Genomic DNA, 22132 nt, shown 5'->3' with positions numbered 1-22132 from the left:
CTCTGATATTTGAGAAAAAAATATTAATAACATAGTTATATAATGTATATAATTCTGTATATTATATAATTGTAACAGAAAAAATGCATAAAGCATCTATAACATATAAATGTAGAACTAAGATATTTAAAATAAATATATTATTGAATATTGAAAGTATTAAAAATTTATATGTTGATAATATTTATTATTATGAATATTTTATTGCTTTCATTTCATTTGCATTTGGTTAAAATATATATTAGACAGGATTATATTAAAATATATAAGATGTATATATTAATTTATATATTAATATTATAATAAAAATAAAATAAAGATAGATAGATAGATAGATAGATAGATAGATAGATAGATAGATAGATAGATAGATAGATAGATAGATCTGAATAGTGTGAACTCTAGATGACAGTTACCTGCGGGTTCATGACTGTGCAGGTGATGCTTGCCTTGTGCCAAATTTCCCGACACTGACGCAGAGACCGGAGAGGGTAAGATCCCTCCCCTCAAGTCCCCAAACTCTCTCTCTCTCTTTCCCTCACTCTCTCTCTCCACACTGGCCCGTATAAAATCCCCCTTTAAAAGAGCACTCGTCCCACATCAGCTGGACGGCGGAGGTTCGGTACAATCAGGGGAAGGCAGTTCAAATACAACCGTGCGCAAAGACAGTCAGCCTCCGCGAACCTCTCTCCGCGCCTCCCTCCTTAGTGCGCAACAGAAAACACCGCACACTGACACGCTTGATCTCCGCTGCGGGTGAAAATGACCCGTATCTCAGTAAAGAGGCTCCTGCTCCTGCTGTGCATCGGGGGATCTGTCCACTGCATGCCACAATCTGCAGGGAAAAGTAAAAGACAAACGCAGCAACAAATCCGCCTGGACCCGGTCTACGAGGAAGCCAGGAGTTTAGCAATCCATGAAAGTAAGTTCACCAATTTATTTATTACAATACGTCGTTACAATTTTCACTTTTAACTAATTATTAACTACATTTTTGCCTGAGTAAACACATACTTTGCTGCTCATTAATATTTAAGGTAGATGTTACATTTAAAAGCTTATGGGATGTGGAACACTACCAAGGCTTTTTAAGTACTAATAAACAGCCAATATGTTAGTTAATTGGTGTTTAAGATAAAGTGTTATAAATGAGACCACTGTACAAGAAAAAAAGGAAGTTTGTTAAAAGCATTTTAAACTTTAGGTGGCTGCAACGACAACGGTCGGTTTTATAGAAAGAACGATCAATGGGAGCGTCAGTACATGGACAGCACTCTCATCTGCACTTGTGAGGGGACTGCGGGGGTCAAGTGTAAATCCAAACCTGCAGGTAAGCGTTTTTATCATTCAGAGCTTTTTATTGTAATCTTCTGAGATTGTTTACTTTGCATTTAGCCGCAATTAGAACGCGCAATTACGCACGTCTGCGCGCGCCTTTTCTGTATTTAATGGTAAGATTTATTTAGGCGATGCACTTGCATTATGGTGTGGGTGGGGATATATACATGGTATTATCTGCTTTTGTTTTTTTTTTTTTGTCAACTGCAGCCGAGGAGACGTGTTATGACAAATTCAATGCGCGCTCCTACCGAGTCGGAGAGACTTACGAGCGACCGAAGGACGGCATGATATGGGACTGTACCTGCATTGGGTCTGGCAAAGGCAAAATTAGTTGCACCATCGCAAGTAAGTCCGAGAATTAAAATAAATAAAGATAAAAAAATCTCCATTATTAAACCATCCCTTTGTCTTGCTTGCAGATCGTTGCCATGAAGGAGGAAATTCCTACAGAATTGGAGACACCTGGACACGACCACACGACACCGGGGACTACATGCTTGAATGCGTGTGCCTTGGCAATGGAAAGGGAGAGTGGACTTGTAAACCAGTTGGTGAGTCAGTGTTTACCTTTAGACTACTGTACAGTTGTCTTTGCAGACATTCTGCAGACTAATTGATATTCATGTAAATCTGTATAAATAAGAGATTTGCAAACAGTTACAGTGCAGTTATAACTATTTAAAGATTTAAAAAATACTAAATGTAAAAAAAAATTACTTTTTTCATTTCTTCTAAAATGTTAGGCATATATATTTTTGTATGTATATATGTATTTATTTACTTTGTTATTTGTTTGTTGTTTCTCTGTTGCTTGGTTGGTCATGTTTGTATGAGCACTGAGATGTAATTACGCATTGACCCTTTCGGAAATTAGGCGTGCCACACCCAAGTGGAAAGAACAAGATGCTCAATGTACTGTATTTTCACAGCGGAGCGTTGCTATGATGACTCGCTAGGATCTTCATATGTGGTTGGTCAGACATGGCAGAAGCCCTATCAAGGATGGATGATAGTAGACTGCACCTGTCTGGGAGAGGGCAACGGACGCATCACCTGCACCTCCAGAAGTAAGAGTTTGTTTCAATATTGCATGTCATTACTAATGTTTATTGCTCAGTAGACGCCTTCTTATTGCTAAGGTCATGTTTTTTCTCCAAAACAGAAATATTCCATTTCTACTTTCATGACTTTGTAGTTATTTGCGTGGCTCACCCTTATTACATAATTACTAGAGCTCCTTAGAGATGCAAGCTATAGCGGTATGGGAGCATGCACAAGGAAAATTACAGTGTGCACTTTCCAGGGCTATTGAAGCTGAAGTCTTGCAGTGAAAGAAGTAGAGTGGGTGAACAAACACTATTACGATCTCACTTTCTCTGCATGGAAAGTGTCGGAAAACACTTCATCATGGTCATAAATGAAGACAGCCTATTGAGGTGTGACGGTGCGGAGGTGTTTCCTAAACAAGCTCGTGCCAAGCTAAAGTGGGGGAAAAGGGTTGAGTGAATGTGAATTTATCCCAGTGAGAGGCTTTTCCATATTTGCAATGTGCCTTCTGTCACATTAACTTATTTTATTGTCTATTTCAGACCGCTGCAATGACCAGGACACTAGAACATCCTACCGTATTGGTGAGACCTGGACCAAAACTGACTCCAATGGAAACACCCTGCAGTGTCTTTGCACAGGCAACGGTCGTGGAGAATGGAAGTGTGACAGACATGCTGCTTCCCATGCAACACCCGCCATTGGTACGTGTACAAAATCGTGTATAGATGGAAATGTGTTATTGCATTATTTAATTTCCAATTTAATTCCATTCTCTAAGCTTCAACAGTTTGTCTTTGTTGTCTCTGCGACTAGGTTCTGGCTCTTCCACAACACAAAGAGTTTCACCAATGATAGACCAAGTCAATGTCATAGCTGAACTTCTCGAGGAGGGAAACTGTAAAACTGATTCTGATGTGTACTATTCCAATGGCATGAGCTGGATCAGAAGTCAGGGCAGCAAGGAGATGCTTTGCACTTGTGTAGGAGGAGGAATCAGCTGCGAGGAGCAAGGTGACCTTAACCTATTTATACTGTGTTTAAAGAATTCAAGAAAATTGAAGGGCATGCAACTGACAACCCCTAATTAAATTATTTCTCACCCATTTGTTACATACATGCATACATAAAAAGTCAAAAACGTTTTTGCATTTGCAAGATGCGTGATCCAAAGTGAATTACATCGCATACAATTTATTTTTTACCAGTTTATGCATTTCCTGAGAATCAAACCCAGTTATGCCATTCTCCGCTATTTGAGCTACAGAAAAAAGGCCTAAAACAAACTGTTTTGGTGCAAAGTGGTCATCTCCCAAATGAGTACACACGTTTTTAAATGTTGGCATGACGTGAACCCCTCATTTTGAATATTCAAAGTACCCCAGTGCCATTATTAAAGTTGTCCTCTCCTTAATTTACACAGATGGACAGTCCTTTGTTTACGGTGGCAACTCCCGTGGCCAGCCATGTGTGTTCCCATTTGTTTTTAGTGGGAACACCCACTACTCTTGCATCTCTGAGGGCCGACCAGATGGACAGTTATGGTGCAGTACAACATCTGACTATGATAGCGACCGCATGTACTCATTCTGTACACGAAAGAACCGTAAGTGCATCTCAAAACCTCTTTCTCTATGTATCCGGAATACATTGACATAAACCAGAGTTTAAAAACTGCCGAGTTTATGTTACAGTATAGCCACAATGCATGGTCTTCTTGGTAAAAGGGGCGACGAAGGGACAAGGCCTTGGTTGAAACTTACATACAATATATTTTTTACAGATTAATGTATAATATCAAGATTTGTCTGACACTTTCAGAGCTCGTGACAACTCGTGGAGGAAACTCAAATGGTGCTCTGTGCCAGTTTCCCTTCAAGTATAATGGACGCAACTACACAGACTGCACATCTGACGGCCGTCGCGATGGCATGAAGTGGTGTGGTACCACTACTGACTATGATTCAGAACGGAAATACGGATTCTGTCCCATGGCTGGTGAGCATGTATAATTGTTTGTCAACTTTTTTTCCCTTTAGAAATTACAAAGTTGTACTAAACAGTTTCCCTACAGCAGTACTGGCTTTGTTCACAGCAATATGAAATATTTTCTTAATGGATAACAGAGTAAATGGTTTGTGACAGTGTAAATACATTAATAGGTTACCCAAAAAGACATTAAAACTTCATTTCACTTTAGCACACTGTAAGAACTGTAAGATTTCAGCACATTGCTGCATAAAAGTCCCATTTATACAGTCACAATATAGCACTATGTGTCTTTACATGTTTAAATTATTGGTTCTTTTTAATGCATTCAGCTGAAGTTAGGTTTAATAGACAGTAATAGCTATATTGGCCTTAATTGGTCATTTATGTGTTCAGGTCATGACACTCAGTGGCCTACAAATGAGTTCTCGAGATGTATTTAAGAGCCGTTAAGAGAGTTGGAATTTTTAAGGCCATGTAATGGGGTACTGATTTGTGGCTCTGCTGACTGGATCTATGGGGTCCGCCCTTGTCAGAGTTTTAAACCTGGCTCCGGTCCAGACCAGACATAGTTCCTGGCTGAGTTCCAGGGAGAATGAGATCAGAATGAACATGGAACATTATGTGCATTTAGAATAGATGTGCTTGTTTTAAGTGTTTTGTTGAGTTTTATGCGATCATAAATTCCCTTTCATATTAATTCAGCTCATGAGGAAGTCTGCACCATTAATGATGTCATGTACCGTGTGGGCGACGAGTGGGACAAACGGCACGACACGCTTGGTCACATGATGCGCTGCACGTGCCAGGGCAACGGACGCGGAGAGTGGAACTGCATTTCCCACACTCAGCTCAGAGGTCATTAGATGTTCTCAAACACACTTATCTTACAAATATACCACTGATATTTCAAAAAGTAGTTCTCAACATGACATATTATGACATGACATTAAGAAATATAGTAAATAAACACATGAAATATATATACTTATGTATACTTTATTTTATTTACAATGGGATTTGTGCTCCTCAAGCCTACATTTATTGGATAAAAAATTGCAACATGCTTCCAGATCTCCCTTTTTGTCACTTGTAGTCATCGTAAAGTTTTTCAAAAAATTCTTACCTATTTCAGACCAGTGTGTCGTGAATGGACAAACATATGATGTTAACGAGACCTTCGATAAACGTCATGACCAGGGCTACATGATGAACTGCACATGCTTTGGCCAAGGCCGAGGTCGCTGGAGATGTGATGCCATCGGTAAGCCGGAGCTCGCTAATGTTCAGTGTTTTGTTTTGTTCTGTTTTCTTTTTCTAACCTTTTTCTCAAAATGTCAGACCTTCCTTTAATATGTTCAAAGTATTTTACAGCATGAATGGCCCATGTTTCCTTCAATTCAAATCGAACAGACTCAATTTAAACAATAGTTGTTAAGAAAGACTATTTTTACTTTGTCTACACAAACCACTTATTCGTTTTTTTTAGACCAGTGCCAGGAACCTGAGACAAAGGTGTTCTACCAGATTGGCGACACATGGAACAAGGTCATCCAAGGCAGCTCATATAGATGTTCCTGCTATGGTAATGGAATTGGAGAGCTGGCCTGTGAACCTCTGCAGTCTACTGGTAAGAGATCTCACTACTTAAAAAAAAAAAGAAAAGAAAACAGAACTAAAAATGACTGTAAATTGAAAGGCAAGAAGCAGGACATCTGTTGTTGTCAACAGTCACTTTCCCGCAATTACCCTCTTTTAACGTGACTAACAGTTGATTATGCATGTTTGTTTTTCTTTTAAAAGTCTCAAATGGTCCCACTGAAGGATTTCTCATCTGTCGTTTACTATCAACAATCTCTTTGAAATTCAGCAGATGTAGCAGATGTCAACCTCCTTCCCATGTCCCTACAGAGGGAACATTAACTGTTTGAAGTTAGCCAGATGGGACAGGTGTTTATGTATGTTTTATTTTCTTGCATGGAACATAGATTTAGCAACATATCCAGGCTGCTCTTTTATTTATAATAAAAGTAGATAAAGTAACTGTCAAGCTGTCTAGCTTCAGAAAGCACCATATAAAAGTATTATGCGCGAGAAACTTGTTTTTAATTGACAATCTTGCCTTTGAGCACCATTGCATTAGAGCAAAGTTTTATTTTTGTCTATGGTTATGGCACAATTGTGCAAAATATCAAATGTGATTCTCAAATACCGTCTATAGCTTTTAATACTGTGTTCTGCTGTTCATTTGCGATTATGTGCAACCAAATGGCCTGTAGTAATGTAAGACAGGTTGCCGTTTGTTAGCTTTTGGCCTTTTTTGAGGAAAGTGTGAGCTGTGTTTTTACGACCTTCACAGAACCAGAAAGGAACAGCAGCACTCAGACCATCTGTAAATGATTGTTTTCAGCACTGTATACTAAAGGTCGTACTTTTGAAGGGCCCCTGTGAATTTGTATCTGGGCTACCATCTTACCGTTTGGTGTCATTTTGGTTTGACACCGCAAAGGCAGATATAATTTCTGACACGGGTGAAGGGGACATTAGAATTGTTCAGAATGACTTCACTGACTTGAATTGCATGCAGCTGTTAACCAAGGCCTGGGGATAATAAAGGGTAAAGTGGGTGCAGAATGTTATGGCCGGGTGTGATTTTTAACACCGCACCCATGCAATCATCCTTCTGACTGTTTAACACCCCTCACTTAACAACCTGGGGTAATTTTGCTCCATTTTCATACATTGCCAGACAGCAGTTTCAGGTGACTTATCCAAACTTGGTTTCAAATATGAAATGGACTGTTTTTGATTTTCTTTCCTTCAGAGTGAGTTTATGATCTGTTTTGTCTCAAGTGCTGTATTAAATACAATTGCAGAGTAAATGCCCCTTATGATATGAAACTATCTAATCAGTTAACAATAATTTATTTTGATCTTTTTCTCAAAAGCTCCTGTTCGGGTCATCATCACAGAAGCCGGAAATCAGCCGAATTCCCATCCCATCCAATGGAACGCTCCCCCGTCTGCCCACATTACGCAATATATCCTCAAGTGGAGAGTCGTAAGTCTTTGTGTTTTTCAGTCTCACTTTATGAGGAATTTTCAGAGCTAGCTTTTATGGTGATATAGATTTAGTGACAATTTGTGGCGATAAGAAAGAATACAAAAGAATCAACTGTAATCCAGATTCCTGGAACGAGAGACATTTTGTCCCTCCGTTGAATGTTTGTGTACCTCTGTCTGCAAGGGATGATCGTCTGTGCTAAAAGCACAGGATGAGATTTCATCACACACAAACAAGCCACAGTCCTTGAACTTAAAAACACACATTTACTCTTCAGTCTGACGCGATGAAACGTTGACTTCAGTGGAAAGTTGCAAAATTGTGCAATTAACTAAAAGAAAGAGTCTTTTAGATTTTTATTTGTATTTTCTGCCAGGGCGTTTTAAATTGCTTTTGCATTTGTCTGAAGTCGTGCTTGGACAATATTTTATTTTTGGAGGCCAATGTTGATTTTAGTATGTACTTTCTTTCTTTAGTATGTATTTTCTTAATTTTAGATGTGAAGAGACTTTTAATAACCACTATTTGTTACTTCGCAAGCTGTTTCAGAGCAGAATTGTTTAACCTCTTTGAACAAGACTGAGGTTTTTTGTTTCTATATTTTTCAGTGTATAACGTTTTCTGTTCACAGAAAAACACACGGACACCCTGGAAGGAGGTGACCATTCCTGGGCACATCAACTCACACACTATTTCAGGGCTTAAACCTGGTTTGACCTATGAAGGTCAGCTGATTAGCATTCTACGCTACGGACCGAGAGAGGTCACTCGCTTTGACTTCACCACCACTTATGGCTCTCGTATGTAGACTATCCTATTATGTTCATTCTTTAGGAATTCTAAAAAATTTTGCTATTGAAATAAAACATGAAAACTTCAACAAGCATATTCCTATTTCTGCAGTTGAAAAAACAGAGGGTGAGACCACCCAGCCTCCGCCAATAGTAGACACCTCAGAGTCCATTACCGAAATCACCTCCAGCAGCTTTGTCATCTCTTGGGTATCTGCATCAGAGACAGTGTCTGGATTTAGAGTGCAATATGAACTCACTGAGGAAGGAGCCCCACAAAAGGCGATTAGTAAGTATTGTTGGAGACACGCAGCTTGTTCAAAAATTAATAGGAGAAACAGTAATGCTCAAATGGACTGTAGCGAAATGAAAAGCTCCATCTCGAAAATAGGTTCTGAACTAAAGAAGCTAAATTTATGATACCAATCTTGTCCAAATATAATTAATTCACATTTGAAAGTGGCTTTGTAAAATTTTTTGACTTCAAAATTATTTATTTTTTCCCCACAGACCTCCCAAGAACAGCTACATCAGTGAACATTCAAGATCTTCTGCCTGGCCGTAGGTACAACGTCCAAGTTTTTGAAGTCAATCCAGAAGGAGACAGAAATCTCATCCTGACAACTACTCAGACCACTGGTAAGATATTCATCACTGTGCCAAAATGAACTTTTTGAGATCCTTTAACAGCCATGAATATTACCTACCACCTATTACCTTTTTTTTGTTGGTTGATAAATTGGGTTGCCACATAATGACATGGTTGGTTATGACAACAAAATAAACCTTTCTTTTGTTCAAATCTATATTTACTACCTTTACATATTTAACATCCATCCACTAAAATGATCAGATTGCATTGCACATTCAAATTCATCTGTTTATTCACAGCACCTGATGCTCCAACTAATTATGAGGTCTCGAATGTACAGGACACTGCCATCACAATCAGATGGTCAAAGCCCCAAGCACCTATTACTGGTGAGTAACATTTGTGTACCAACATTCATGCATTAATATTGTCTTTTAAGTTGGATTTATACTACATCTGCAGATAATGGATGAACGTGAAGTAGAAAAAATTTCACATAATGTGTTTGCACAGGCTATCGTGTGGTGTACACACCTTCGGTCGAGGGCAGCAGTACTGAGCTCATCCTCCCTGAGACTCAAACATTTGTGACACTGGGTGACCTCCGACCTGGCCTGTCATACAATGTCAGTATTTACTCAGTGGAAGACAGCATGGAGAGTAAACCTTTGGTCCTACAGGTCAGCACCACTGGAGAGCAACAGCCTGGTAAGTGTTGAGATGATCCATTTTAGAATGCTTTTATTTGAAAAGATATTATAGAAAGTGACAGGAAACGTTGAAAAAGAGGTTGATGCATGTTACAGCCTGTACCTCCTGCTTTATTATTATACTGTAAACTATAAAAGATTTCTGTCCTTTGACAGAATTTTTTCCATTGGCCCACTAACCATTGAATTTATTGTATTTTAATTGTGGCAACAGTTGTCCTAACAGAAAAGTGTGCAGGGCAGTGCAGAAATTCAATTGGGCCAATGGAAAAATGTATATGCAATGAGTCAATAAAAAATTTTGAATTGGGAGGTCAATTTTTTTTACAATGTAGCTTTTTGACACATCTCTTGGTTTCTTACCTTTGTTTGCATCAAATTCTTTTTCTCTCACACTTAGTATTTTCTGCCTGTACTGGTGTTCAAACAACTTTTGCTCACTTCTCTCTAAACTTGTGAAAGTGCCCAAGTTTCTCATTCACGTGTAAAGATGTCTGCCAGTTCTCTGTCTCTTCTCAATGAGCTGGGAGATTAAGTGCATTCTCTCAGCCAAAACAGCCTTATAAGGATGCACTGGGAAACTTTGAGTATGTCTTTCTGTTCTTGTCTTGACAGTAGAGTTTTTACCAAATACACTTCCTTATGAGAACTGTTTGAACTCCACAAAAGCATGAATTGATGATATAGACATTCCCAATTAAATAAATGTTTAGGAGTACTTTTAAACCAAGCATCACTATTCCTCTTGCTCTTATGTAGACTCCTAATCCTAGCTTGCCCAAACTGTTTACATTTCACGATAATTCCTACCTCCCCCTTATAGTAGAACTCAGAAAGAGTGTAATTTTTCTTTCCATCTCATTAACAGAGGAGGTCCAAGCACCCACAGACCTGCAGTTTTATGAAGTTACTGATGTCAAGATCACCATCACCTGGACTGGTCCTCCTAATGAGGTCTCAGGATACCGTGTGACCTTTGCACCCGTAAGCACAGATGGCCGGGCCCAAAGACCCCTTCAGTTTCCCGTGATGCAGAACGCTTACGCCGAGCTCACACACCTGCAGCCTGGCACACTTTACCGCTTCCATATCTATGCAATCAACAAAGGAGTGGAGAGTGAACCTTTGGTTGGGGAGCAATCTACAAGTAGGTGACATTTATATGTTTGTTTTTGAGATGATCACTTCACGTTTATATTATACATAGCATCTTGGTCAACTTTTCATTACTTTTCTTTCTCAGAGCCTGATGCTCCTACTGACCTGCGGTTCACTGATATCACTGATGATAGCGCTCTGGTCCTCTGGTCTGTCCCCAGAGCTCAGGTAACAGGTTATCGTCTGTTCATCAGCATAGGCAGCTCCAGCCCCAAACAGCTGAGGATCCCCGGCCATGTGTCTCAATACAAGGTCACCGACCTTCAGCCTGACACAGAGTACATCATCACCCTGCACTCAGATAAAGAGAACACGCTCAGCGAGGGAGTCACAAATCTTTTCAGAACAAGTGTGTAACTCCACCACAGCTTCTCCTGAACTGAAACAATAGAGTAATAGTGCTCTCCTGTGCCTATTTTAAAACCAATTTTTGCTTTTATTCTTCAGCACAGCCAACAGGTAACGCTCCTCGATTCAGCACAGAGGTCACCGATACAGCTATCATTGTTACCTGGACCCCAGTACCACGATTCAGCTACAGGGTATAAACACCGTTCCTTTATTAGTTTGTTGTGCAAATCAGTAAAAAGAGTAGAGAGTTTTTTCATATTGTTCTCAGGAATTGTGGAAATTCATTACCTTTTTTTAAATGGCTCATGACATGAGAAATCAAATTTACCTTGATCTTTTGGCATATAAGACGTATTTGTACAATTAAACCATCCTGGAAGTTTCATAGCTTAAAACATCCCTGTTATTGTAAACAAAGCATTTATTTAATCAAGTTATAAAGTTTTGAATCCACTGCCTCTAGAGCAAGACATTAACAAATAGTCATCTTCTCCCCATAGGCCTTCATTCCCTAATGGCTGGCAAAGTTGGTATTTAATGGTCATAGATGAAACACTAGGTTGCCCTAGAGAACAGTTGTTGTTTAAGCTGATAAACCAACTTTGGCCATATACCATATTTTATAATAAGCTGTTATCACAAACTTTTTACTTCAACATTTTCAGACTCAAATCTCAAGAATATGTGTCCTTCTCTCAGATGTCTGTGAGGCCCAGCCAAGGAGGTGAGGCTCCCAGAGATGTGACCTCTGGAGAAGGCACTATTTACTTTTCTGGTCTGACTCCAGGATTGGAGTATATCTACAGCTTGCAACCCTTGTTAAACAACCGAAAGCATGGCAACCCTATCACAAACAAAGCTGTGACATGTAAGTTACTGATACGTCTAATTCAAATAATTCTGACAATGTCCAAAAGATTTTAAAACAAATGCGTGAATGAGATGTAGAGATTTCCACCTTGTAATATACAGCTTAAAATACCATATACATTCTCTAATGTTGGTTTTCATTCCTATTTCCTGTTACATTAGCCCTATCCCCACCAACTGACCTAAATGTGGTGTCTAATCCTGCCACTGGTGAACTCAATGTCAGATGGAGCAGCACCAAAAGTCCAGGTAAATATTTACTGTACACCCACTTCTTATCCTTGTTCACCCTTTCTTTGAAGTATGCTGGTGGACCTTGGCTGTTTGTGTAGGCTGTGTGTATGTGACCCTTAACAATAATCAGGTTAAATTCTTCCAGGAATTATCTGTTCTTCCAGTCATACTTTTCTTACAGTGTTCTTTGTCTGTTTATTAGTGCTGTCAAATGATTAATAAAAGCTTTCATCTACATAATATTTCTGTGTGTGTGTGTGTGTGTTTGTGTGTGTGTGTGTGTATATATATATATATATATATATATATATATATATATATATATATATATATATATATATATATATATATATATATATAAACACATACTATGGTATTTTTTGAAGAACCTTAGATGCATAATATGCTATATGAATATGGTAATAAGATGGTAATACCATATTTGGACCCTTTTACCATTTACTATTTTCTAACTGTCCATTTTATTGTTATAAATGTAATATCTCCTTTACCCTCTCAGATGTCACTGGCTACAGAGTGACATGCACACCAACCAATGGGCAGCGTGGAAATACTCTAGAGGAGAGTGTTCGAGGACATGAAACCTCATGCACCCTTGAGAACCTCAGTCCTGGTGTTGAATACAATGTCAGTGTCTACACTGTTAAAAACCATCTGGAAAGTGAGCCTATCTCAACCACCGTTACACCAGGTAAGACCCCATCTATAGTCATCAAATAAAGGTAAGTTCAAGCCATGCTCTGCTGGATCAAATATACCACGACTGATCCAGAGAATCACCTGATTATGGATCCACAGAAATTTGCGGCTTTTAAAGCATATCTGAATAATAAAGTGTTGATCACAAGTATACAAGTATACTGAAATATCAAAAGTAATGTCAACAGGTCTATTAGTTAGCCATAATGTTGATAACTCATGGCTCACAACAATAACTTGCTACCAGTCTCCAGTCCGAAAACCAGTCTCCGTCTTTGAGCTATATTTATTTCACCACATAATCCTGCTCTGTCTCTAGTGAGATGCTACTGATCCATTTAGATGCATCGCACAAACCCTGCAAAAATCTACAAAGACTGTTGCATTTAATATATTAAGATTTTAACTAAAATCCAGTAATTTCTTCTTTTCAATAAGTCTTTGGTGTTGCTTTATCTGTTTGTGCATCATGAAAATAATTGTGTAATTCTCAACAAGCATGGCTGTTTAAATTATGATTTTAAATGTTTACTGAATTGAAAAAATATATATTGAATTTAATAATTGCTAATTAAGAGCTTGGTACTTTCTCTTTTTTTGTAGTATGACTAATTCAAATCAGAAGCCTTCTTATTTTCCATTGTTGTGTGCATGTCTCTTCTGATGATTAATTGTTTGTTAGCACTGATGGCATGAGTAATTTGTAAGCAACAGTAATTTGCTGCTTGTCTTAATTAGTCATTGTCACTGCTTCTGTGTGTCTTGTCTTCTCTCTCCCTTTCCCATAAATGCAACTTTGTAAACCAATTAAAGATGTGCCCAAGGTGGGTGATCTCAGCTTTGTTGATTTCACGGATACCACAATCGGAATTAGATGGACCCCGCTAAATTACCCGGCAGTCACTGGATACCATATTACAGTTGTCACGGCCGGCCAGAGTTTTCCTATTTTGGAGGATGTGGTGAACTCCTCCATCAGCTATTATACCATTCGTGGACTGGAGCCAGGCATCAATTATGACATCAGTGTGTCCACCATTACAGATGAGGCGGAGAGTGTGCCCTCGGTGGTCACACAGCAAACCCAAACTGGTGAATTATCCTACATAGGTACATTTCAGAGGGCAGGGGTAAAAGAAGAGGGAAAGGAATGGAGAATATGGACATAAACGAGAGGCTGATCCATTATTCTCTCAAGCCACTTCTTACAAGTCCTGCTAGCCATTATTAACAATTTGCTGTTTGCCAAACTCAATTCATCTTTTTGAATCAGCCATATGCTTATATCTGAATATTGATGCATTTCTACGTGTATGCTTGCATTTGCATTTTTGAGGAATGCACCATTATAACTTCCACTTGGTGGAAAATCATATTGTTTGAATACTTACTGTATTCCTGTTTCATGTTAATAAGAAAATCATAAATAATTTTTTTAGCTATTTCTTTTTTATGCTGAAGTTCACTGTCTCTCAATCTCCTCTTGTTTAGCTATTCCAGCCCCCACAAACCTGAACTTTGCTGAGGTAGACTCAGACTCTATGCGTGTGTCATGGACTTCTCCTTCTGTTATGCCATCTGAAATCAGTCGCTTTGTCATTCGCTACCATCCAACAAGAAATGATGACGATACTCAGGAAGTCAATGTAGGAGGTGGCATCAATAACTTCCTCCTTCAGAGTAAGGGTGTACTAATGCTTCATTTAAAGATCTTAATTTTAACCATGTGCATCTTACAGTCTAAACACATTTCACCTGCTGATTCTGATTTTTCTCAAATCAGACTTGCTGCCAAATACAGAGTATCTGGTAAAAGTAGTGTGTGTCTACGATGACAGAGAGAGTGAACCTGTAACTGGTATTCAGAAAACAAGTATGTATTTGGCTATAAAAAATGGTATTCAGTTCTTAGTTTTTTTACCGCTAGCTGTTCTAATCTGTTAACTTTTTCATTTGATTTTGTTCCCATCATCCACATAGAATTGGACTCCCCAACAAATCTGGACTTCTCTGATGTCTCCACCAACTCATTTACTGTGCATTGGATGGCTCCACGTGCCGTCATTACAGGTTACCGTCTACGCTATCAACCAACCAGTGGCGGGCGCGCTAAAGATGAGAGACTTCCCCCAACGAGAAATTACTTCACACTGGTTAACCTGGCTCCTGAGACAGAGTACACTGTTTATATTTATGCTGTCAGTAGCAATAAAGAGAGTCTACCACTTACTGGAACTCAAGCAACTGGTAAGAATTTAAAATGTTTTTTTAAAAGGATTTGTTCAGTTATATTTGTGAGGTATAATGATACAATTCTTGTTTCTTCCTGTAGTCTCTGATGCTCCCACTGACCTGGCAGTGACGTCCTCCACTCCCACTAGCATCACCATCTCCTGGGATGCCCCTGCAGTCACTGTACGCTACTACAAGATCACACATGGTGAAACAGGTATGGCAAAGAGTTTTTGTGGAGTTGTGTTTCATTTCTGCAAGTTCACTTGAACTTGTAAATGCAGCTGATTCCTTCTCCTTGACTCCTAGGTGAAAGAGATACACCAAGAGAGTTCACTGTTCCAGGAACACAATCCACTGCCACCATCCAGGGCCTGCGTCCAGACACCGATTACACCATCACGCTGTATGCTGTGACAGGCAGAGGGGATAGCCCAGCCTCCAGCACACCAGTCATCATCACACACAGAACTGCAGGTGGAAGTAAGTACTCATGCTCATCAAGGTATCTGGTTTCATTTTATTTTGATGGTCCCCTAAACACATTCTGTTGACTATAAGTAAAATTGCATATATACATCTCCTAACTGTAACTATACTGTTAGTAGATTATTAAAAGACTGGTAGGGTTAGGGTTGGAATAAGATGACATGTTTTTGCAAAGTTACTTATACTCAGTAGAATGTCTTTTGGGGGATCATCACAATAAAGAGTTAAACAAATATTAAACAGAGAGTCTACTAATACTGTAATGAAATTTAGTTGACATGTAGGTGCAAAGTAACTTATAGTCAACCGAATGTTCAAAAGGTATAATAAAAATAAAGTAATTATAGTGTCTGACCATCAGCTTACAAAAAAGTTCTTGTCACTATATTATTTTTTCTTTGTTCTTAGGTGTTCCATCCCCATCAGATTTAGATGTTACTGATATTCAAGACAATACCTTAACTGTCCGCTGGAGCCCAGCTAGAGGTCCCATCACAGGCTACAGAGTAACAGGAACGCCCAAGGGTGGGCTAGGTCCTACATTCGCTGAGCTGGTTGGTCCTGGTGAGACATCACTAGCTACTTTTTCATTATATTTTCCTTGAAGTTAATTTGGAATAACTGCTCCAGTACTTGGACTTGAGTTAATAACTAATCTGTATCTGCCTTTTCAGAACGTACCCAAATGACCATCCGTGGCTTGGTGCCCACAGTGGAATATACTATTAATGTGATTGCTCTCAGCCAAGAAGGAGAGAGCACCCCAGTGGTCCAGAAAGCTACAACAGGTTAGTCATTTTTAGATTTCTTAACCTAGCTAACTTTTTAAAATTTGAAATCATCGTGTTAAACCTTCCAGTTAACAGTGCTGAGCTTCAGCCACCATGCAATGCCATTCAATACACACTTTCTTCTTCCAAATCTCTAGCAAATTTGCATCCAAGAGATCTGACCTTCTCTGATGTGGAATCCACCTCCATGCTTGTGACATGGGATGTTCCACAGGTTCCAGGAGTGACCTCCTACAGAGTTCTGTACTCTAGTCCAGAGGAGGGAGAGAGGGAGTACCAACCAGCTGTAAGTGGTCGTGATAACAGTGTGGTTCTCCAAGGTCTGCGCCCAGGAACCATGTACAACATTAAAGTCATTCCCATGAAAGGACGCAACCCAGTTCGTACTCTTGAGGGCATTCAGCAAACTACCTATGAGGAGACGCAGCCCACTGGTATGACCTGTCTGATTTCATATGACCTGTCAGTTGGATAATAGGGTTGAGTCCCTGTTCTAATTCATCCTGATTCTTGTCCCTTTACCTTTCCCAGCTGTCACTGCTCCCACCAATATGCAGTTCTTCGACATTAGTCCATCTTCTTTTGTCGTGGCATGGCAAGCGCCCAATGCTAGGCTTTCTGGCTATCGTGTGGTGGTATCACCAAAGAACAATTATACCCCAGCCAAAGAAATGAACGTCGCACCAGACTCCACACAAGTTTTAGTGCCTGGGCTTATGGTAATAGGTCTTTCTTGTAATTTACAAATACATCTTTGTAGGCACAAGTAAAAGTAGAAAGTTATTTATTGAATCGTGACATTTCTGTCCTAATTTTCTTCCAGGTGGCCACTGCTTATGAGGTTCACGTATATTCACTGAGAGGTTTAGACAGCAGTTCTCCTCTCACTGGAGAATGCACCACAGCTGATAGTAAGTGGGTTACCCATATGTTGTTTACAGTAGAGTGATTTTTAGTAGTTTTCTTATATTAAATGGAAACTTTAATCTCATTAACTCCACAGATATAACTCCTCCTCGTCGAGTCCGTATCTCTGATGTGAAAGACACTTCATTCACTCTCACATGGCGTGTTGTCAATAACGAGCCATTGACAGGTTTCCTTATTGAAGCCACACCCAAAACTGGAGGCCAGCCCACCTTCAAGCAGACTATTCCTGCTGACAGCCGTACCTACGTTGTCACTGGTATGTTACCATACAATGCATAAATAGCCCATTATAGCCCATCTGTTTTAACTAAATGGTTTAGCGCTGTTTGCTCAAAAAGTAAACTGGTTCTAGTATTAAAAACCTCCATGGTATTTACATTGTATTCAAAGTTTCGAAAAATTTTAAAGACACTTTGACAGTAATAAAATAGCAATCTTTAGTGTTTACAATCTGTGGGGTTACCATGCATCCTATCTTGTCTGGATAAACACAAAAAATGTTTTTATGACTTTTTTAAAACATGTTGAGAGAATTGCTGTTTATTGAAAGAAATGTATTCCATGCCTCAGGTTTGCAGCCAGGCGTTATGTATGTGGTCAACATGTACACACTAAATGGAAATACTCGAAGCCCTCCTTTCACAATGACCGTAAATACAGGTATAACTAAGCAAATATGCCAGTATGGGAAGATTTATATACTGTAATAATGTTAATGCATTGTCCAAAAATGAGCTGATTAAAATCTTTATTTGTCCTATAATTGTCACAGCTCGGCCAGCTGTTCCGCCCCCAACTAACCTCCAGTTCACCTCACTGACCCCCAATTCCATCTCCTTCAACTGGCAAGCCCCTCCAACACACTTTACAGGATATTACATCACTTATGAAGAATCAGGTGATTCGCCTCGTGAGCTTTTACCCCGCCCTAATGTTGGCCAGAACTACGCCACCATCACTGGTAAGACCCAGAATATGTTGATAAATTTTGGTAAAATTTATTATGCACCCACTATAAGCAGCCATATTGTAATATTTTAATAACAGGTCTGAAACCAGGCACAGAATACATCATAAAGGTCTTTGTCCTACTGAATACCCAGAGAAGTCCACCACTGGTTGGCACAGCCACAACTCGTAAGTGTTTGCTCAAATAAAAACATTGATTTTCCTGTAAGTCACTTTAGATAAAAGTGTCTGAATATTGCAGAAATGAAAATATATGATCTTAATGCACATCTTGAGACATAAAGTGTACTCCCTTATGCTTTGTTTCTAAATGGTACAAGCTAGCGAAAAGTATTTTGCAAGCATGTTAGCTGCTGCTGCAGTAGCAATTAAAACAGATACAGCACATTTTGTTGAACTAGTCTACAATGAATTTTTATAAAAGCTTGATAATGCACTGGCTTGCATTTCCGTAGTATACAAGGCTAAGCCATACATTTTCTTAATGCTTAGCTTTTTAATGATAAAATTCACTCAGAACTGAAATGCAAAATTAGGTTAAAATGCATTTAACGTTGCTTAATTGATGCACCACGCTGGATGAACTGCTAGCTCACCACTACACTGTTTAATGTATTCAAACTAAGTGTTGGACTACTATGATCAACATTTTTGAAAATTGTTTAAAGGGCTGGTCCAGACTTTTCAGTTCCATGTTTTCACTCTCAGGAGAAGTGTATTCTTGGACTGAATACTTCACCATATATCCAAGTCAAAAGTTTCCATTAACAGTGTTAACCAATGATAGCATGTTGGATGTTTAAAAAAGAGCTGAATCTGAAATTTTGAACAAATTTTGAACAGCTTTCAAAATGGCCAGGAAACAGCTGAAGACAAACTTGAATCTTGACTCTCAATCTGTTAAACTACATGATATAATGCCCAATTTCCTCACTGTTTAAGTGTGAAATAAAATGGTGAATTTTAAGAAATTTCTTGGACCAACTGTCCTTTAAAATGATATCAGCAAATACTGTTATTACTTGACTGAATCTTTAGCGCCTTACTGGCTGGTAGATGCAACTGTGGCTGCTTCTTTACCTGCTGCTTTGCTTTTAACAACTTTTTCCCGCCCAGAGCTAACCTCTGATCTGCCCGGTCTGCCTCACCACGGTGGCCCAGATAAGTTGGATGTGCCTGAGCCTGACAGAAATCATGCAGTGGGTCCCACTGGGCATGATTCACCTGATGCACACGGGCAGCATGTGGAGTACACAGAATTCAATAAACAGCCCAATCAACCCAACAGAGACTACCAGCCTCACCATCATCAAACAGTCCCTCAACCTAGCCAACCCCGACCCCAACCTTATGTGCCTCAAGTTGGGGAGACCCTAGTCTACATCCCTAGTGTGGGACCAGATGGGGGTCGTGTGCCTCAAATTATTCAGGTTAGTGAGAGGCCTGGCGACGGCCATCCTTTTGGTTTTCCAGAAGACAAGACTGGAAGACCACAGGAGGCCCAGACCCAGACCACCATCGCATGGCAGCCCTACCAGCAAAGTTCTGGTTACCTGGTGTCCTGTCAGCCCGTTACCCACCCAGATGAGAAGATGTTTCAGGTGAGCACCTAGGAAGGATTTACAGAAAATGCAAAAGAAAAAGGTCACAAATCTTCCTGTATCACCTTCCCCTCACTCTTTCGGTTTTGCAGATGCGTGTCCCAGGAACAACTACAAGCGCCACCCTGATTGGTCTCACCTCTGGTGCCTCTTATAATGTCATTGTGGAGGCCTTGAAGGGAGCCCTCAAACACAAAATCTTGGAGGAAATTGTCACCGCTGGAAACACAGGTCAAGGATCAACAAACTTTGATAAAGGCTTAAAAATAGACATTCCTATGATGCTCGTCTTAACATTTCTTCATTTTGCTCCCATTAAAATCAACAGTTCCAGGAGATAGTTCATCTAGCAAGGACTCATGTTATGACACCTTCACAGCCACTCACCACGATGTCGGAGGAGAATGGGAGCGTATGTCTGAAACAGGTTTCAAACTCTGGTGCAGATGTCTGGGTTTGGGAAGTGGACATTTCAGATGTGACTCTTCCAGTGAGTAACTTGCAGATCAAATGGTGGATTTTATCTTGTAGATGATCCTGTACGAATGCATGAGTATCATTTTTCACACAGAATGGTGTCATGATAATGGAAACAACTACCGCATTGGTGAAAAGTGGGAGCGACGGGCAGAAAACGGTCACTTGATGAGTTGCACTTGCTTGGGCAATGGCAAAGGAGAGTTCAAGTGCGAGCCACGTAAGTGCCTTCTCTAAACACAAACGCTGTACAGTCAAGTTTCTTTCAATCAGTGGAATTGAAAATCTTGCATTTCGTTATAGATGACTCCATATGTTATGATGACGGAAAGATGTACCAGGTTGGAAACCAGTGGCAGAAAGAATACTTAGGGGCCATCTGCACTTGCACATGCTATGGAGGACAGCAGGTAAGACCAAAAAGTATTTTACAGCAAATTTCAAAACATGTAATAAAATGCAACTCAAAGGTTTTTTTTTTTTAAGTCATATGCTTGAGTCTAGTGAAATGCATTGTATGTGTGCTGCTCCTCAGGGCTGGAGATGTGAGAACTGCAGAAGGCCTGGTGCAGAGATAAGCTCTGACCTACTCAAACCCGTCCGCTTAAACACTGGAAACAGGATGGTAAGTACCGGCTTTCAATCGTGCTAACAATTCAAAAAGGCAAGAGTTATGTTTTTGGTAAATGTGCATGGACAATATACATCACATATATGTGAATGTGTGTGGATAAATATTTCTGCTTTTCATCACATAACATATCCCCCTTTTTTCTTCCAGAAAATTCAATGCCCTATCGAATGTCTCCGACCTGAGCTTCTTGCAGATGCTGTGGTCAATGCCAAACCCAGAGAGTAAAACCATTTCTGACCAAAGTGCACTATGACCTTCTGCGACCCCCATGCATCATTTCATTGGGACATGTAATAAAGATGTGATTTTATATGAGAACATACTAATCACATACTGCCTTACCTCCCTGTTTGTCTCCATTACCGTCCAGCTACTGCTTTTACAGCAGCTGTTGTGATGCCATAGCAACAGCTGCATTTATTCACAGCCTTTGATTGGTTGAGGAGTCTCAATGGCTTTTACATTTTTGTTTGCTAGCATTTTTATACATCAATTTAAAATTCACTGCAATATCAAAACAAATTTTATTGCAGTTGGTTAAAACCATTTGTCTACATGACAAAACTGACACCAAAACTATAACGGGGAAGTGCACTTTCTCTGTTAATAATTGAAGAGATTTGTTTTATATATACAGCTTTCTAATCAATTAAATTTACAAAAAACTACCTTACCATTATTGTGAGGATTTCAGTCTTTTTTTAATTGATATAAAGGCAAATATGAAACACAGTAGTGAAAATAAGCACTGTTTTATAAGAATGTTAGAGCACCACTGGGGGTACACTGAGGTACCAAGAATCAAGTCTTAATGTTTTTATACATTTTTTTTCCTCGACATGGCTCACTGATTAGAGCACTGTTTTTAGACCAATACAAATTTACATTTTCTAAATTCTTTGTTTATCCCCTTCATTCAGAAGTGTTTAGATTGTATAGAATGTAATATTTGTCTCATTTGATTCTCATTGTTCTACTGTCTACACCTGTTCTCACTACCATTCAACCCACTTTCTGATATATTGCAAGACAAATTGTATTTATAAAATGTGACAAACTAATTTTCTTGGAACTAGGTTCTAAAGTAAAGAAACCTTGCACAAAAAACGCAAATAAACCCTTGATGGAATCTATGACAATTA

At 39.3% G+C, this 22132-nt stretch overlaps 1 protein-coding gene across 2 annotated transcripts; it reads left to right on the top strand.

Annotated features, from left to right (window-relative positions):
• The first annotated feature begins 584 nt into the window (after positions 1 to 584).
• Positions 585 to 22132, top strand: fn1b (fibronectin 1b). 2 transcript variants are annotated; one of them, XM_043240393.1, is made up of 46 exons: positions 585 to 922; positions 1205 to 1330; positions 1549 to 1686; positions 1761 to 1892; positions 2271 to 2408; positions 2931 to 3092; positions 3205 to 3402; positions 3812 to 3994; positions 4210 to 4386; positions 5083 to 5235; positions 5513 to 5641; positions 5867 to 6007; positions 7326 to 7438; positions 8073 to 8241; positions 8345 to 8521; positions 8743 to 8871; positions 9124 to 9213; positions 9338 to 9532; positions 10403 to 10681; positions 10778 to 11041; positions 11140 to 11234; positions 11743 to 11911; positions 12076 to 12162; positions 12668 to 12859; positions 13681 to 13959; positions 14359 to 14547; positions 14651 to 14740; positions 14848 to 15114; positions 15200 to 15316; positions 15409 to 15582; positions 15997 to 16152; positions 16263 to 16376; positions 16517 to 16813; positions 16911 to 17098; positions 17203 to 17290; positions 17383 to 17565; positions 17880 to 17969; positions 18082 to 18270; positions 18357 to 18446; positions 19395 to 19879; positions 19972 to 20110; positions 20208 to 20369; positions 20451 to 20576; positions 20660 to 20766; positions 20892 to 20981; positions 21138 to 22132. In XM_043240393.1, the coding sequence occupies exons 1-46, from the start codon at positions 763 to 765 to the stop codon at positions 21213 to 21215; spliced, it is 7494 nt and encodes a 2497-aa protein (XP_043096328.1). In that variant the 5' UTR covers positions 585 to 762; the 3' UTR covers positions 21216 to 22132. The 2 variants fall into 2 exon arrangements, with proteins under 2 accessions (XP_043096328.1, XP_043096339.1); XM_043240404.1 differs by lacking the exon at positions 13681 to 13959 and having other exon boundaries at positions 586 to 922.

This window comes from Puntigrus tetrazona, chromosome 1, assembly GCF_018831695.1.
Source record: "Puntigrus tetrazona isolate hp1 chromosome 1, ASM1883169v1, whole genome shotgun sequence".
NCBI lineage: Eukaryota > Metazoa > Chordata > Actinopteri > Cypriniformes > Cyprinidae > Puntigrus > Puntigrus tetrazona.
Note: the sequence above shows the minus strand (reverse complement) of the source record. Positions and strands in the feature narration are given on the sequence as shown.

Coding starts and splice junctions, on each gene's coding strand:
- fn1b (XM_043240393.1), top strand. CDS start 763: ATGACCCGTATCTCAGTAAAGAGGCTCCTGCTCCTGCTGTGCATCGGG. Junction 8,872..9,123: donor GACAACTACTCAGACCACTG/GTAAGATATTCA, acceptor GTTTATTCACAG/CACCTGATGCTCCAACTAAT. Junction 17,970..18,081: donor CACAATGACCGTAAATACAG/GTATAACTAAGC, acceptor TAATTGTCACAG/CTCGGCCAGCTGTTCCGCCC.